Here is an 18,777-nt window from a genome sequence, read left to right as displayed (position 1 = left end):
GAGGGAACGGCTTTGCAGTAGACGCTGGTTCACTCACAGGACTTAGTTCACTGGTTCCAACGAACATGTAGTTTATAAAAAAAAAAATGTCCATAAACCGTCAGGGTTACAAAGTAAACAGCCTCTTCCAGGTAAACAAAGGTCTAACGGAGCAAAACATGAAACAACAAGTCCATATAACCCATGGGCTCAGCCATTTAAATGTACTTCTTTTCCTCTCAGACTCCGACAGCAGGGCCTCACCTTGCAAAACACACATAACAAGTGAGACAGCCCCAGCTGTCTTAAATCACACCAAATGCATGTAGGATATCTGCGGAGACACCATCACGTGTTTCTCAACACAAGCAGTGAATAGCCAGGCCTTTCCCCGGGAAGGAACAACCACGGGAAGGGCAGCATCCAATAAAGGAAAAGATCCAATACAGGAAAACCACCTATGCCAAGCATGGTATCCATCCACAGACAGCTGTTTTGGGGTATTTGCCCCTCATCAGTGTGGAGTAGGAATCTGGCTATTAGGAGCAGTGCCTAGTAAAAGGCTGTAAAGGCACAGATGATTGGCCTCGGGGAGACCAAAACATCCAACACCGCGGAGACACCATCACGTGTTTCTCAAGGCAGTGATCCAGAACACTGCCCCCATCCCTTATGGGAAATATGCAAATGCATGTAGGATATCTGCGGAGACACCATCACGTGTTTCTCAACGCAAGCAGTGATATGGATACCATGCTTGGCATAGGTGGTTTTCCTGTATTGGATCTTTTCCTTGATTGGATGCTGCCCTTCCCGTGGTTGTTCCTTCCCGGGGAAAGGCCTGGCTATTCACTGCTTGCGTTGAGAAACACGTGATGGTGTCTCCGCAGATATCCTACATGCATTTGCATATTTCCCATAAGGGATGGGGGCAGTGTTCTGGATCACTGCGTTGAGAAACACGTGATGGTGTCTCCGCAGTGTTGGATGTTTTGGTCTTCCCGAGGCCAATCATCTGTGCCTTTAAATCACACCAAGACCTGGACTGGAGGTAAGTGAGTGGCTGATCCCACCCAGCTCTTTCAGCCGCTCATAAAACCCGGACTCATAATCCGGGTTCAAAAAACAGCTCTCAGCACTATACTGTATGTGCTGAAGCCTGCTTCTCCGGGTCCTACATCACCGAGGGTTGGCACCTGGGGGACGCATACCTCCCATCCATGACGTGTCCAGCTGCCACCTTACAGTATGTAAAAACAAAAAAAAGTACACACATTTGCTGTCTCTCATTTGGAACTATAAAACTATTAACCTCACCGGTTACATCAGAAAAAAATAAAATAAAAAATGTTTCCATCATACCGCCAAAAACAGGTGGAATGAAAAACGATGTAAAAATAGTATAGCTGAAAATGTCATCTTGTCACCATACAGTTCCATTAGTGGATAAATAAAAAAGTTAAAGCTCTCAAAATCAAAAACTGCATAAACATTTTTTTTAATAAAATTGTTTTTGTGTAAAAGCGGCAAAACATAAAAATATGACATTAATGTGGTATTGCTGTAATCGTATTAACCCGAGGAAAAAAGATGCCCGTCACTTTAACAACACAGTGAATGGCATAAAAATAAATTCCTGAATTGCTGGTTTTTGTTCATACTGCCTCCCAAAAATCAGAGTAGAAAGCGATCAAAAAAACGTTGTGTGACTGAAAGTGGTACCAATAAAAACATTACTAGTTCCGGAAAAACTAAGCCCTTAGGTGATTGTCAGCCAAAATATGGAAAATTATAGTTCTCAAATATGGCAATGCATAAACTTTTGTTTGCAAAGAAAAATAAGAGTTTTAATGCGACAGCAGCCAAATCTAAAAACAGATAAATCTGGTAATGCTGTAATCGCACCAACCACAGGAACTTAGACATAATATTCGAGCATGCCGAAGATACTCTATTAGCACACAAGCATGCTCGGATAACACACTATCACAGTATGTTCGCTCATCACTAGTAAGTATAATTAAGCAATTACTTTTATTTTGTGATCCTTGTCATTGAATACTGCTTCTTGTCTTACATTGACTATTGCGCAGGATTCCAGGTCAGCAATAAATGTCACAGGGCACTGTGACACTGATGGGAAAGGGGATGGTATTCAAATGAAGACCGGAGGCCGAGTTTTCTTCCAGACACTGCACGCCCCGAAGCCTGGAAGAACTCATTACCATAACAGAATGAAAGACTTTCTGCACATCAAGAGCGCAGATATGGGCATACAGGTATGACTATTTTAACCATTCTAATACATGTATGCCCATATTAATAGAAAAAAAAAAAAAACATCTGAGGGGGTGAAGTTCCTTTTAAGTCAGAGGTCACCATGAAAACCCATCGACACAACGCAATTGTATGCCACCAAAGGGGTTAAAAATAGGGATTTTTGTGTACTCACCATAAAATCCTTTTCTCCGAGCCAATCATTGGGGGACACAGACCATGGTGTATCCTGCTGCCACCAGGAGGCTGACACTAAGTATTACAAAGAAAGTTAGCTCCTCCCCTGTAGTATACGCCCTCATGCTGGCTCCCAGAGAACCAGTTCAGTGCAAAAGCAGTAGGAGATCAATGACATAAGAGTATAACATGTCAAATTACAGAACAAGCAGAGAGCCATTAACAGGGTGGGTGCTGTGTCCCCCAATGACTGGCTCGGAGAAAAGGATTTTACAGTGAATACACAAAAATCCCTATTTCTCCATCACCTCATTGGGGGACACAGGCCATGGGATGTCCCAAAGCAGTCCCTGGGTGGGGACAACATAACAGATCAGGCCCTGCATAACCGCTTCTTAAGAATGTGCTACCAGGGCCTGCAGAGTCCACCTGCCCAGACTCTCATCTGCGAAAGTCTGGGTGTGAATATTGCAGTGCTTTAAGAATGTGTGCGGACTGGATGAAACTGCAACGTTGTCTGACTGCTCTGCCAACACCTGGTGCCTAATGGCCCAAGAAGCCACTATCGACGAAATAGAGTGCCCTGATTCCCGCTGGGATAGGCTGACCTCTGATGCGGAAGGACCCCTGGATGGTGTAACGAGGGTTAGCTAGCGGCTAAACCCTTCCTGTAACCATCAGGATGCCTTCCTGTGACCATCAGGAAGCCCAAATTAAGTGTCCAACCTTCGGAAGGATGCCACCCTCGATACGTACCTTCTCCGAGCACTCACCTCGTCCAGAGTATGGGGAACCCATTCCGTTTCGTGGACTGGTGCTGAACGAGACGAGGGAAGAACGATGTCCTCGTAAGAGAAGGAGTACGATACCACATTAGTAACAAGGGACAAGGACGGCATGAGGACAACCTTGTCTTGATGACAATAAGGAAAAGTCTGAAGGGACAGAGTGGCTATCTCGGCAGACTCGCCTGAAAGATGTGACCGCAGAGAAAAAGGTGACCTTCCATGACAGTAAAGTCTGTCCGGATCAAAAGGAGTCTACTACTGTAAGACCCCACAGGACCATTAAGGTCCCAAAGATCTAACGGTAGGCGATAGGGAGGAACCGCATGTGAAAACTCCCTGCGAGAAAGTCCCTACTTGCATTTATGTTGCAATAAGACCGAAAAGGCTAAAATCTAGACTTACAGCGAGCTGAGCGTCAGGCTTTAATCTAGATTGTTTTGAAGGAAACTAAAAAAGGGGCAAGGCGTCCGTGATCTCTGCCCCAAGCAAAATTCGTACTGAGGCAGTCTTACAAGCACTTGTCGCTGACAACTTGTTGTGGGAGTCCCGCCTGAGTCAGAACCAGTTCCTCGAAAGCAGATCTGGATGATCCGACAACCGCCAGAGAAAAATCGGCGATGAGTTGTACTAGCTCCGCAAACAAAACCTGACGTGGTCAGTGCAGATCGCCAAGGATCACTGGCACTCATTCCGCTTCCTAAAGACTCTCGGAAGTAGTGGAAGAGGGGTGACGGAACTGGTACCACGGAAGAACCAGAGCATGCACTCTGAACTATGAACTCGAGTACATTGGCATTCAGTCTTGATGTCATCCAATCTACATCTGGAGTGCTCCAGTGAAGGCAGATCTGTTGGAACACTTCCGGATGAAGTTCCCACTCACTTGAGGCGAGACCCTGAAGGCTGAAGAAGTCTGCCGCCCAGAGTTTTACTCCTGGGATGTGTACTGCCGAGATCCCCGAGTGATTGATGTTGGCCCATCAGAGAATGTGAGGTACCTCAGCAATGGCCGCGGGTACCTCCTAGATGATTGACGTATGGCACAGCCATGGCGTTATCCGATTGAATTCGGATGGGGTGACGTGCCAGAAGGCAGTGGACCTGCTGTAGGACTAACTGTACCGCTCGGATACCCAGAACAATGATCGGGAGACTGGATTCCCAAGATGACCGGCGGCCTTGAGCACTTGAGCACACTGGTGACACTCTCCAGCCCAGAACACTGGCATCGGTAGTCACTAATAACCATTGAACCGGGAGAAAGATCTCCCCTAGATGAGGAAGGAGCTCAGAGACTACCCTCTGAAAGCCTGTCTAACCTGCAGTAAACAAGTGGAGCGAAGGGAACTGCTTCCATTGCCACCATTTTTCCTCACAACCCTCATAGCAAATTGAATGGAATGAGGGGATGAGTGACCAAGTGCGCAAGCTCCCTGTTTAAGGACCAAGGTCTTGTCTCACGGGAGAATTACCAACCCTTTGGAGGTGTCCAGGATCATCCTCAAAATGGGTAAATGCTGGGCTGGAAATGAGGAAGACTTGTCTAAGATTATCTGCAAGCACAGGTGAGAAAGGGTATCGCAAGTGATATAGTGCAGTCCTGGAAGGATGGCTAGAAAGTCATCCGGATAGGGCAGGAGAAACACGCCCCGAGAGTGCAAGATGGACATGACAGCCGCCATGACCTTTGTGAACACTATGGGAGCGGTAGCAAGGCCGAAGGGCAAAGTTGTGACCTGAAAATGCTGTTCGCAAATGGAAAAGCACAGGAATTATTTTGTTTTGGAGAGGGGAAAAAAATCGGAATGTGGAGGTAAGCATCCAGAATGTCGATGGGTGCCAAAAACTCCACCTTTTTCCATTGAGGTAATGAAACTCAATCCAAAGAAGGAATACCTTGTCAAGCTTGTTAGAAGTTTGAGGTCCAGGATCGGTCCTACTTTTCCGTCCTTTTTTTGGGACCAAGATCCCTCAGATCTAGACTGTTTTGGACAACCCTTCCACTGCTGGTTGGGTCTATAGGAAAAATGCGATCCTTTGTTACTGCGTGGAGGACGCCCCCAACTTGTCCCCGAATAATCTACCACTCTGGTAAGGGAGTGATGTCAGAGGCTTATTGAACACAGAGTACGCTTCCATTCTCTGAGCCATAATGCCCTTCTGAATACAATGGCATTTGCTGCTGACAGTGCCGCGCAGCTAGCCGCATCCAAAAGGTGTGAACCAGTCTCCCGCTCAAGAGATTTGATTGGGCAACTTTACTGTCTTTGGGAAAAGGTTACTGTTGTGAATCAAAGTAGTTAAGGTCTCCGACCAGGAGACCATTGCTCTAGCAACCCATGCAGCGGCGAAGCAAGGGTAGAGCGCTGAACCCGAGGCCGCAAGACGGAACGAGCCAGATTTGCTATCTTACAGTCCGTGGCATTTTTAAATGAAGACCCATCGGGCAGGGATACTGGTAGGTATACCACAGGAGATTATAACCGGTTAAGCTGCCAAGTGGCAAAATGCGCAGCCGCATCCAGCAGGTCAGGAAAAAGCCATCTCTTACTATCGCCGCTGTCTTTTGACAGTGCAGAGTTAAAATGATGAACCATCGATCCGTTATCCTCTTAACAGGGAAGTGGAGAGAGATCGTCCGCCTTCTTGCATCATCTGCTAAATAGTGGTGATGCAGAGGGGGCTGCCTCTGTGCATCCATAGAGTTCAGGTCCCCGGGTGGACAGGGCTGGTTGTCCGGCATTAGGCCTGGCTGCAGAAGAGGATACATTGAGGCGACACTCCATGTGCTCATCTGTTGATGGTGTGGGGAGATCGGTGCCCTTTAAAGGACCCGTCGCTCCTAAAAATCAGACCAGGTATGGCATCCCACGTCCTGGGGGTACACGTGGAGAGGACACTCCAAGTGTTTGCATATTGGCTGAAAAAAGATACCGTGCTTAGTCGCTTATCTTGACGCTCCCAGTCCGGGTGAATGGCAAATGCTCTACGAGGGAGTTTAGTGTTTTTTTGAGGGATACTGCGTGATCTAGAGCAGAAGCGGAGTCCCCGTCAATCTACAGAGATTGGTTGATGGTCTAAATAGGCGAATCCATCCTTTTCTGAAGCTCTGGCGAGTCCAGATCCAAGGCAACATCCGATACATATTCAGAGTCTTGTTCACAGCAAATCATTGGTGAGGGAGATCAGGAAATGAAGCTCCCGTTTTCTAGACACCTGTAAGTTTCTAGAATACTTGCGGCCCCTGCTAGCCAACGGCTCCGATGCAGGAGACGGACCATCTATATCGGTCCTGCGAGCACTCCGAGCCACAAAGGGTTCACGGAGGGATTCAATCTCTTGGTCAGAGAAGCCATGGATTGCGGCAGTGACGAAGCCCACTCAGGAACTAGGTACTCTGGGATAAGCTGGGATCAACGGCGGCGGCGGGTTCCTGAGCTTATTTGGAGTGACTGGCTTTGGACTGGTCATGTGCCTTTAAGACCAGGGAATACTGGTCATGTGCCTTTAAGACCAGAGAATACTGGTTCTGTGCCTTTACAACCAGGGGATACTGGTCAAGTGCCTTTAAGACCAGAAAACACTGGTCATGTGCCTTTAAGACCAGGCAATGCTGTTCATGGTCTTTATGCTGCCGGATGTAGTGTGGGGAGGGAGCGGCGTCTCCTTACCCGGATCCTGGTCCCCCAAGTGTACGTTGGATTGGTGCTGTCTTCGGTGCTGAATACCGCCGGGTCCTAAGCAGCAGCCGCTTCCGGATGCCAGCTCGTGTCCGGAAGCGGCAGGAGAATGAAGATGGCCGCCGAGAATATGCGTTCGAGTGCTCTCATCCTGAACGAGAAGCGCCTTAATATGGGGGGGTGGAGCCATGGAAGTGCGGCATAGCGCAGGCTGTGGCCTACACAAAATCGAAGCCAGGGGCTAAATTTTTGGGGCTGGACGGCGCCGAGCAGGAGAAGAAACGCGATTCCCCCGCTGCAAAAAAAGCGTGGATCCGTCGGTTGTGCAGAGCCCTCCAGCCCCGTCACTTACCCACAAGAAGCTGCCGGAAGGCAGAGTACGCAGCTTTATTCAGGTCAGAAAAGTAGAAAAGATCCTCTGCTGTCGCTGTTTGGACGGTGCAGGGATAAAAAGAAAAACCTCCATCCATCATCCCTTTAGTAGGGAGGTGGAGAGGTACCGTCCGCCTCCTTGTACCATTTGCTTTAACAGTGGTGGTGCAGTGGGGGTTGCTCGGATGCCATGAGGTGGGCCTCTGTACATCCAAAGGGTTAATCACCTAGGATGGGACAGGGCTACATGTCCGGCAATAGGCCCTGTATACTACAGGGGAGGAGCTAACTTTCTTTGTAATACTTAGTGTCAGCAGCATACATCATGGTCTGTGTCCCCTAATGAGGCGAAGGAGAAACCGACAATTGGCGCTAGCACAGATCGAGGGTGTTACTGCATTGTGTCAGCTACAATGTATAACGTGCTCGTTAACATGTTCCCGCTGTGCCATACATTGCATGGCGGATGTTGTGAAGGGGTTGAGTGGCAAACCATCACATACAAGTCCCCTTACAAGTCCCTTTAATAACATCAGACAAGAAATTCCAGTGCTTAAAGAAAGTGAAACATGAAATCTGATTTATACAGATACTATGCAATGATTGTATGGAGGATTTGATCATTCGTGAAAGTAGAAAATTAGGAGACTGACACATAGAATAGGACCCTTGGGAAGCTTCAGTGTTAAGCGTTTTTTCCCTTTATGTACAAGAGTGAAAATGAACAAGGCTATAGATTTTATACAAAACACACATTCAAGCATATTGTTATATTTTTGTTCAATAGTAACAATTTGTCAGAACATTAAAAACTAAGAACAGATTGTAACTGACACAAAAAAGGGAATTGCCTATATTCTCACAGAATATTTAGTGGTGACAAAGAAATACCGCAAATTGATTGACTACAGTGTGGAATCTTGGTCAGAAATAGACCGGCATTTGTATTGGGATAGCAGCATTGTGGCTGATAAAGTAAGACATTAGTGCATTACTGCAGTCATTTGCCAGCTGTACAACCATGCAGAGAACGATCCAACCTTCTACGTCGTCTTCAAACACATGGAAAATAGCACTGCGGCTGCACCTAATGAAGTCTGCCATGTAACTTTACAGGACTAGTTTTACATCACTTTATAGTCCAGTCAGCTTAAATTTTTTTTTTAACAAAACATATAAACAAAAAACACAAGAACATAAAAAAATCCCCCTTTCAAGTAAAAGAATGGTAAATCACATTACTCAAATTTGACATTAATCAAAACATATCCCAAAACATGCGCCAGTCAAAACATGCTTATGAAGAAAAGAAATTCTGAACCGCTGCACGCTGTTCCAGGAATATTGCAAAGATCCATAATAAATGCATATTACTTCAAGCTTGGGCCCCCGGTGTTCATTTCTTGATGTAACTATTGGTTCTTTTCAGGTTTAGTTCTGGCAATGTTTCATACATGAGTAAAAACATCACAAGGTTGATGACCTCATTTGCTACCTTATGTTACTCTTACGGAATATTACTTTATCTAATATATCCAGTCAGGCAGGGCCCAAGTGTACTAAAGTCCCAAATATTGAGGAATGCACAGTCTCTGCATAGAAAGCAGTCCTGGTAATGGAACGTCTACTGTGGTAACTCCATTTTGACTGGTATAAAATAAAGACAAAGTGAAGAGAAAGCTGTGGGAAACTTTTTTTTTTTTTTTTTTTTTTAAAGAACACATTTTTGGATTTTGGCAACATGGACATTACAATGCCCAGATAAGTTTGCCACAGCATTCAAAATACTCATTGATAATTTCACCATTTTCTTCAATGCACACCATATCTTTCAAGAAAGAGATACGGTAGTCCACATCAATGAAATCTAGTTTATGTGTGGCTTGCGTTTTGGTTTTTCTTCATACGATTCACCATATTCATTTACTCTAGTCTTATCCACAGGATAAAGCCTGGACAAGAGAAAAAAAAGAAAACAATTACCACGGTTCACATCGTCAGGACAATGCTTTATAGCTTATGAATCTGATTAAAGACTCCAGCTCTAACCAACACATGCTTATAAGGGTTAAACAGCTCAGATCAGAGCTACTTCCGATCCCGGCTGTTGCAGCAGACTGTTAGCTGACATTATACAATGCTGACATTATACAATGATGGCATTGCCGCCACATGTGCCACTGAAGCAAATTGTATATGCATTTAGGACCATGTACTGGCAAAATGAATGTACCGATGCCTCCATCTACAGAAAGGTGTGATACATGCTGCAGTTGTAGAGATTGACAGCAAGATGTTTTCAGACTAGAGCAGGGTGGATAAAAATCAATGTTTTTTAAAAAAAATCTGATTTTTTTGATTTAAATCGGATTTTTTTCAGTAAACTGCTTTTTGAGGAATTTTACCATCCAAAGGTTCTTCCATCATGAGATAAAGCTGAGTTGTTTAACTCAGTAGAATAAAGGCTGTATATGTGTAACATTCACAATGCCATGCTCTTCCAGAGGTTTCTGTAGGATGCTGACTATCCAACAAGTTTGGGCATGTCAACTGAATGGAAAAAGAAACTAAACTAAAAGTGAAACCAAGCTAGAAGTGTGGAATTAAAGGGGCAGTATGAACAAAATGTGGAGGCTATTAATAGTTTATACAATTAAGACATGCTGCTTTTAACCCCTTCACCCCCAAGGGTGGTTTGCACGTTAATGACCGGGCCAATTTTTACAATTCTGACCACTGTCCCTTTATGAGGTTATAACTCTGGAACGCTTCAACGGATCTTGGCGATTCTGACAATGTTTTCTCGTGACATATTGTACTTCATGATAGTGGTAAAATTTCTTCGATATAAGTTGCGTTTATTTGTGAAAAAAACGAATATTTGGCGAAAATTTTGAAAATTTCGCAATTTTCCAACTTTTAATTTTTATGCCCTTAACCCCTTCCCGACCTTTGACGCATACGCTGCGTCATGAAAGTCTGTGCCTTCCCGACCTATGACGCAGCGTATGCGTCATGGAGGGATCGCGTCCCTGCAGATCGGGTGAAGGGGTTAACTCCCATTTTACCCGATCTGCAGAGACAGGGGGAGTGGTGCTTCAACCCAGGGGGGGTGGCTTCACCCCCCCGTGGCTACGATCGCTCTGATTGGCTGTTGAAAGTGAAACTGCCAATCAGAGCGATTTGTAATATTTCACCTAAAAAACAGGTGAAATATTACAATCCAGCCATGGCCGATGCTGCAATATCATCGGCCATGGCTGGAAAACCTGAAGTGACCACCCCCCACCCCACCGATCGCCCCCCCAGTGCTCCGGTGCGTGGTCCGGTCCCCTCCGTCCTGTGCTCCGCTGCCCCGTGCTCCTGCCCGCTCCCCCGTCCTGCTGTCCGCTCCCCCCGTCCTCCGATCACCCCCCCTGTGCTCAGATCCACCCCCCCACCACCCCTTCATACTTACCGATCCTCCCGGTGTCCGGCCGTCTCCTCGCTGGGCGCCGCCATCTTCCAAAATGGCGGGCGCATGCTCAGTACGCCCGCCGGCCGGCAGATTCCTTACAGGTACATTTTGATCGCTGTGGTAGGTTCTACCACAGCGATCAAAATAAAAAAAATAATAAATAAACCCCCCCCTTTATCACCCCCATAGATAGGGACAATAATAAAATAAAGAAAATATATACCGTATTTTCCGGCGTATAAGACGACTTTTTAACCCCCGAAAATCTTCTTAAAAGTCGGGGGTCGTCTTATACGCCGGGAATCGACTTGTACGCCGGTGTATATGGTGGGTGGGGAGGGGGAGTGATCCTGATGACGAGGGGGCGTCTCACAGGAAAGTGAGTAATCCCCATTACCTTATCCTAGCGGTGCAGCGTGGGGGTGTCAGTGCTGGGAGCGGCGGCGGCTGCTGTGTTCTGGTGCGGCGGCTCCTCTTCTGTGTGGGGCCTCTGTGCTGTGAGGTGGCGGCGGCAGCGGCGTATCTTTATCCAGTCGGGGCTCCTCCGGCATCTCCTTAGCCCTGGAGGCCCCGCCGCAACTCCATCGGTGCAATGTGGTGGCCTCCGGGAAAATGGCCGCTGCTCAGATTCAGATCTCGTGTCCCGAGATTTCGGGACGAGATCTGAATCTGAGCAGCGGCCATTTTCCCGGAGGCCACCGCATCGCACCTATTGAGCTGCCTCCGGGAAAATGGCCGCTGCATTGCACTCATGGAGTTGCGGCGGGGCCTCCAGGGCTAAGGAGATGCCGGAGGAGCCCCAACTGGATAAAGATATGCCGCCGCCACCGCCACCGCACAGCACAGAGGCCCCACACAGAAGAGGAGCCGCCGCACCAGAGCACAGCAGCTGCCGCACCAGAGCACAGCAGCCGCCGCACCAGAGCACAGCAGCCGCCGCACCAGAGCACAGCAGCCGCCGCCGCCACTCCCAGCACTGAGACCCCCACGCTGCACCGCTACGATAAGGTAATGGGGGATACTCACTTTCCTGTGAGACGCCCCCTCGTCATCAGGATCACTCCCCCCCCCCCCCCCCCAAAAGGCACATATTCACCGGCCCTATAAGACGACATAGGGTGTATAAGAAGACCCCCGACTTTTAAGAAGATTTTATATTTTAACTGGTAAAGTTGGGGGGTCGTCTTATACGCCCAGTCGTCTTATACGCCGGAAAATACGGTATATATTTTTTTTCCACTAGGGTTAGGGTTAGAACTAGGGTTAGGGTTACGGGTAGGGTTAGGGTTATGGCATGTGCGGATTTGGCAGCGGATCGGCCGCGGATCCGCAGCGGATCGGCCGCGGATCCGCAGCGGATCGGCCGCGGATCCGCAGCGGATTGGCCGCTGCGAATTCGTAGCAGTTTTCCATCAGGTTTACAGTACCGTGTACACCTATGGAAAACCAAATCCGCTGTGCCCATAATGCGGAAAATTCCGTGCAGAAACGCTGCGTTGTATTTTCCACAGCATGTCAATTCTTTGTGCGGATTCCGCAGCGTTTTACACCTGTTCCTCAATAGGAATCCGCAGGTGAAATCCGCACAAAAAAACACTGGAAATCTGCTGTAAATCCGCAGGTAAAACGCAGTGCCTTTTACTTGCAGATTTTTCAAAAGTCGTGCGGAAAAATCTCACACGAATCCGCTACGTGGGCACATACCCTTAGGGTTAGGGTTGGAATTAGGGCTAGGGTTGGAATTAGGGTTACGGGTGTGTTGGGGTTAGGGTTGTGGTTAGGGGTGTGTTGGGGTTAGGGTTGGGATTAGGGTTATGGCTACAGTTGGGATTAGGGTTAGGGGTGTGTTGGGGTTAGTGTTGAAGTTAGAAATGAGGGGTTTCCACTGTTTAGGCACATCAGGGGTCTCCAAACGCAACATGGCGCCACCATTGATTCCAGCCAATCTTGCATTCAAAAAGTCAAATGGTGCTCCCTCCCTTCCAAGCCCCGACGTGTGCCCAAACAGTGGTTTACCCCCACATTTGGGGTACCAGCGTACTCAGGACAAACTGGGCAACAACTGTTGGGGTCCAATTTCTCCTGTTACCCTTGCAAAAATAAAAAATTACTTGCTAAGACATAATTTTTGAGGAAAGAAGAATGATTTTTTATTTTCACGGCTCTGCGTTGTAAACTTCTGTGAAGCACTTGGGGGTTGAACGTGCTCACCACACATCTAGATAAGTTCCTTGGGGGGGTCTAGTTTCCAAAATGGGGTCACTTGTGGGGTGTTTCTACTGTTTAGGCACATCAGGGGCTCTGCAAATGCAACGTGACGCCCGCAGACCATTCCATCAAAGTCTGCATTTCAAATGTCACTACTTCCCTTCCGAGCCCTGACGTGCGCCCAAACAGTGGTTTACCCCCACATATGGGGTATCACTGTACTCACAACAAACTGGGCAACAAACATTGGGGCCCAATTTCTCCTGTTACCCTTGTGAAAATAAAAAATTGCTTGCTAAAACATCTTTTTTGAGGAAAGAAAAATGATTTTTTATTTTCACGGCTCTGCGTTGTAAACTTCTGTGAAGCACTTGGGGGTTGAATGTGCTCATCACATCTAGATAAGTTCCTTGGGGGGTCTAGTTTCCAAAATGGGGTCACTTGTGGGGGGTTTCTACTGTTTAGGCATATCAGGGGCTCTGCAAACGTAACATGATGCCCGCAGACCATTCCATCAAAGTCTGCATTCCAAAACGTCACTACTTCCCTTCCGAGCCCCGGCATGTGCCCAAACAGTGGTTTACCCCCACATATGGGGTATCAGCGTACTCAGGAGAAACTGGACAACAACTTTTGGGGTCCAATTTCTCCTGTTACTCTTGCAAAAATAAAAAATTCTGGGCTAAAAAAATATTTTTGAGGAAAGGAAACACGTTTATTATTTTCACGGCTCTGCGTTATAAACTTCTGTGAAGCACTTGGGGGTTCAAAGTGCTCACCACACATCTAGATAAGTTCCCTTGGGGGTCTAGTTTCCAAAATGGAGTCACTTGTGGGGAGTTCCTACTGTTTAGGCACATCAGGGGCTCTGCAAACGCAACCTGACGCCCGCAGAGCATTCCATCAAAGTCTGATTTTAAAACGTCACTACTTCCCTTCCGAACCCCGACGTGTGCCAAAACAATGGTTTACCCCCACATATGGGGTATCAGCATACTCACAACAAACTGGGCAACAAATATTGGGGTCCAATTTCTCCTGTTACCCTTGGGAAAATAAAAAATTGTGGGCTAAAAAATCATTTTTGAGAAAAGAAAAATTATTTTTTATTTTCATGGCTCTGCGTTATAAACCTCTGTGAAGCACTTGGGGGTTCAAAGTGCTCACCACACATCTAGATTAGTTCCTTTGGAGGTCTAGTTTCCAAAATGGGGTCACTTGTGCTGGAGCTCCAATGTTTAGGCACACAGGGGCTCTCCAAACGCGACATGGTGTCCGCTAATGATTGGAGCTAATTTTCCATTCAAAAAGCCAAATGGCGTGCCTTCCCTTCCGAGCCCTGCCGTGCGCCCAAACAGTGGTTTACCCCCACATATGGGGTATCATCGTACTCAGGACAAACTGTACAACAACATTTGGGGTCCAATTTCTCCTATTATCCTTGGGAAAATAAAAAATTCTGGGCTAAAAATAATTTTTGAGGAAAGAAAAATTATTTTTTTATTTTCACGGCTCTGCGTTATAAACTTCTGTGAAGCACCTGGGGGTTGTAAGTGCTCACTATGCATCTAGATAAGTTCCTTGGGGGGTCTAGTTTCCAAAATGGGGTCACTTGTAGGGGAGCTCCAATGTTTAGGCACACAGGGGCTCTCCAAACGCGACATGGTGTCCGCTAACGATTGGAGCTAATTTTCCATTCAAAAAGTCAAATGGCACGCCTCCCCTTCCGAGCCTTGCCGTGCACCCAAACAGTGGTTTACCCCCACATATGAGGTATCGGCATACTCAGGAGAAATTGCCCAACAAATTTTAGGATCCATTTTATCCTGTTGCCCATGAGAAAATGAAAAAATTGAGGCTAAAATAATTTTTTTGTGAAAAAAAAGTACTTTTTCATTTTTACGGATCAATTTGTGAAGCACCTGGGGGTTTAAAGTGCTCACTATGCTTCTAGATAAGTTCCTTGGGGGGTCTAGTTTCCAAAATGGGGTCACTTGTGGGGGAGCTCCAATGTTTAGGCACACGGGGGCTCTCCAAACGTGACATGGTGTCCGCTAAAGATTGGAGCCAATTTTTCATTCAAAAAGTCAAATGGCGCTCCTTCCCTTCCGAGCCCTGCCGTGCGCCCAAACAGTGGTTTACCCCCACATATGAGGTATCAGCGTACTCAGGACAAATTGGACAACAACGTCCGTGGTCCAGTTTCTCCTTTTACCGCTGGGAAAATAAAAAAATTGTTGCTAAAAGATCATTTTTGTGACTAAAAAGTTAAATGTTCATTTTTTACTTCCATGTTGCTTCTGCTGCTGTGAAACACCTGAAGGGTTAATAAACTTCTTGAATGTGGTTTTGAGCACCTTGAGGGGTGCAGTTTTTAGAATGGTGTCACTTTTGGGTATTTTCAGCCATATAGAACCCTCAAAATGACTTCAAATGTGAGGTGGTCCCTAAAAAAAATGGTTTTGTAAATTTTGTTGTAAAAATGAGAAATCACTGGTCAAATTTTAACCCTTATAACTTCCTAGCAAAAAAAAAAATTGTTTCCAAAATTGTGCTGATGTAAAGTAGACATGTGGGAAACGTTATTTATTAACTATTTTGTGTCACATAACTCTCTGGTTTAACAGAATAAAAATTCAAAATGTGAAAATTGCGAAATTTTCAAATTTTTTGCCAAATTTCCATTTTTTTCACAAATAAACTCAAAAATTATCGACCTAAATTTACCACTAACATGAAGCCCAATATGTCACGAAAAAACAATCTCAGAATCGCTAGGATCCGTTGAAGCGTTCCGGAGTTATTACCTCATAAAGGGACACTGGTCAGAATTGCAAAAAACGGCAAGGTCATTAAGGCCAAAATAGGCTGGGTCATGAAGGGGTTAAATCACAGACATATGTCACGCAAAATACTTAATAAGTAACATTTCCCACATGTCTACTTTACATCAGTACAATTTTGGAACCAACATTTTTTTTTGTGACGGAGTTATAAGGGTTAAAAGTTGACCAGCAATTTCTCATTTTTACAACACCATTTTTTTTTTAGGGACCACATCTCATTTGAAGTCATTTTGAGGGGTCTATATGATAGAAAATACCCAAGTGTGACACCATTCTAAAAACTGCACCCCTCAAGGTACTCAAAACCACTTTCAAGAAGTTTATTAACCCTTCAGGTGTTTCACAGGAATTTTTGGAATGTTTAAATAAAAATGAACATTTAACTTTTTTTCACACAAAATTTATTTCAGATCCAATTTATTTTATTTTACCAAGGGTAACAGGAGAAAATAGACCCCAAAATTTGTTGTACAATTTGTCCTGAGTATGCTGATACCCCATATGTGGGGGTAATCCACTGTTTGGGCGCATGGCAGAGCTCGGAAGGAAAGGAGCGCCATTTGACTTTTCAATGCAAAATTGACTGGAATTGAGATGGGACGCCATGTTGCATTTGGAGAGCCCCTGATGTGCCTAAACATAGAAACCCCCCACAAGTGACACCATTTTGGAAAGTAGACCCCCTAAGGAACTTATCTAGATGTGTGGTGAGCACTTTGACCCAACAAGTGCTTCACAGAAGTTTATAATGCAGAGCGGTAAAAATAAAAAATCATATTTTTTCACAAAAATGATCTTTTCGCCCCCAATTTTTTAATTTCCCAAGGGTAAGAGAAGAAATTGGACCCCAAAAATTGTTGTGCAATTTGTCCTGAGTACGACGATACCCCATATGTGGGGGTAAACCACTGTTTGGGCGCATACCAGAGCTCGGAAGGGAAGGAGCGCTATTTTACTTTTCAATGCAAAATTGACTGGAATTAAGATGGGATGCCATGTTGCGTTTGCAGAGCCCCTGATGTGCCTAAACATTAAAAACCCCCACAAGTGACACCATTTTGGAAAGTAGACCCCCAAAGGAACTTATCTAGATGTGTTTTGAGAGCTTTGAACCCCCAAGTGTTTCACTACAGTTTATAACGCAGAGCCGTGAAAATAAATTCTTTTTTTTTTTTTCACAAAAATGATTTTTTAGCCCCCAGTTTTGTATTTTCACAAGGGTAACAGGATAAATTGGACCCCAAAATTTGTTGTCCAATTTGTCCTGAGTATGCTGATACCCGATATGTGGGGGGGAACCACTGTTTGGGCGCATGACAGAGCTCGGAAGGGAAGGAGCGCCATTTGGAATGCAGACTTAAATGGATTGGTCTGCAGGCGTCACGTTGCATTTGCAGAGCCCCTGATGTACCCAAACAGTACAAACCCCCCACAAGTGACCCCATATTGGAAACTAGACCCCCTAAGGAACTTATCTAGATGTGTTGTGAGAACTTTGAACCCCCAAGTGTTTCACTACAGTTTATAACGCAGAGCCGTGAAAATAAAAATTCCTTTTTTTTTTTTCACAAAAATGATTTTTTTAGCCCCCAGGTTTGTATTTTCACAAGGGTATCAGGATAAATTGGACCCAAAAAGTTGTTGTCTAATTTGTCCTGAGTATGCTGATACCCCATATGTGGGGGGGAACCACTGTTTGGGCGCATGACAGAGCTCGGAAGGGAAGGAGCGCCATTTGGAATGCAGACTTAAATGGATTGGTCTGCAGGCGTCACGTTGCATTTGCAGAGCCCCTGATGTACGCAAACAGTACAAACCCCCCACAAGTGACCCCATATCGGAAATTAGACCCCCCAAGGAACTTATCTAGATGTGTTGTGAGAACTTTGAACCCCCAAGTGTTTCACTACAGTTTACAACGCAGAGCCGTGAAAATAAAAAATCTTTTTTTTCCCACAAAACTTATTTTTTGGCCCCCAGTTTTGTATTTTCCCAAGGGTAGCAGGAGAAATTGGACCCCAAAAGATGATGTCCAATTTGTCCTGAGTACGCTGATACCCCATATGTTGGGGTAAACCCCTGTTTGGGCACACGGGAGAGCTCGGAAGGGAATGAGCACTGTTTTCCTTTTTCAACGCAGAATTGGCTGGAATTCAGATCGGATGCCATATCCCGTTTGGAAAGCCCCTGATGTGCCCGAACAGTGGAAACCCCCCAATTATAACTGAAACCCTAATCCAAACACACCCCTTACCCTAATCCCAACAGTAACCCTAACCACTCCTCTAACCCAGACACACCCAACCCTATTCCCAACCGTAAATGTAATCCAAACCCTAACCCTATCTTTAGCCCCAACCCTAACTGTAGCACCAACCCTAGCCCCAACCCTAGCCCTAACCCTAACCCTAGCAATAACCCTAGCCCTATCACTAGCCCTAACACTAGCCCTAACCCTAGCAATAACCCTAGCCCTAACTCTAGTCCTAACTCTAGCCCTAACCCTAACCCTAATGGGAAAATGGAAATAAATACATTTTTTAATTTTTTTATTTTTCCCTAACTAAGGGGGTGATGAAGGGGGGTTTTATTTACTTTTATAGCGGGTTTTTTAGCGGATTTTTATGATTGGCAGCCGTCACACACTGAAAGACGCTTTTCATTGCAAAAAATATTTTTTGCGTTACCACATTTTGAGAGCTGTAATTTTTCCATATTTGAGTCCACAGAGTCATGTGAGATCTTGTTTTTTGCGGGATGCGTTGACGTTTTTATTGGTAACATTTTCGGACACGTGACATTTTTTGATCGCTTTTTATTCTGATTTTTGTGAGGCAGAGTGATCAAAAACCAGCTATTCATGAATTTCTTTTTGGGGAGGCGTTTATACCGTTCCGCGTTTGGTAAAATTGATAAAGCAGTTTTATTCGTCGGGTCAGTACGATTACAGCGATATCTCATTTATATCATTTTTTTATGTTTTGGCGCTTTTA

General features: G+C 45.6%; 1 protein-coding gene across 2 annotated transcripts in view; it reads right to left on the bottom strand.

Moving 5' to 3' along the window:
* Positions 1 to 8,028: 8,028 nt before the first annotated feature.
* Positions 8,029 to 18,777, bottom strand: part of CLPTM1L (CLPTM1 like) — a 127,641-nt gene continuing 116,892 nt past the window's right edge. For both annotated transcript variants that reach the window (XM_077269382.1, XM_077269383.1), the window contains exon 18: positions 8,029 to 9,225. In XM_077269382.1, the coding sequence (XP_077125497.1) occupies positions 9,141 to 9,225 (85 nt within the window). In that variant the 3' untranslated portion in view covers positions 8,029 to 9,140. The remainder of the gene's footprint in view (positions 9,226 to 18,777) is intronic.

Source organism: Ranitomeya variabilis, chromosome 6 (genome assembly GCF_051348905.1).
Source record: "Ranitomeya variabilis isolate aRanVar5 chromosome 6, aRanVar5.hap1, whole genome shotgun sequence".
NCBI classification, from domain to species: Eukaryota; Metazoa; Chordata; class Amphibia; order Anura; family Dendrobatidae; genus Ranitomeya; species Ranitomeya variabilis.
Note: the sequence above shows the minus strand (reverse complement) of the source record. Positions and strands in the feature narration are given on the sequence as shown.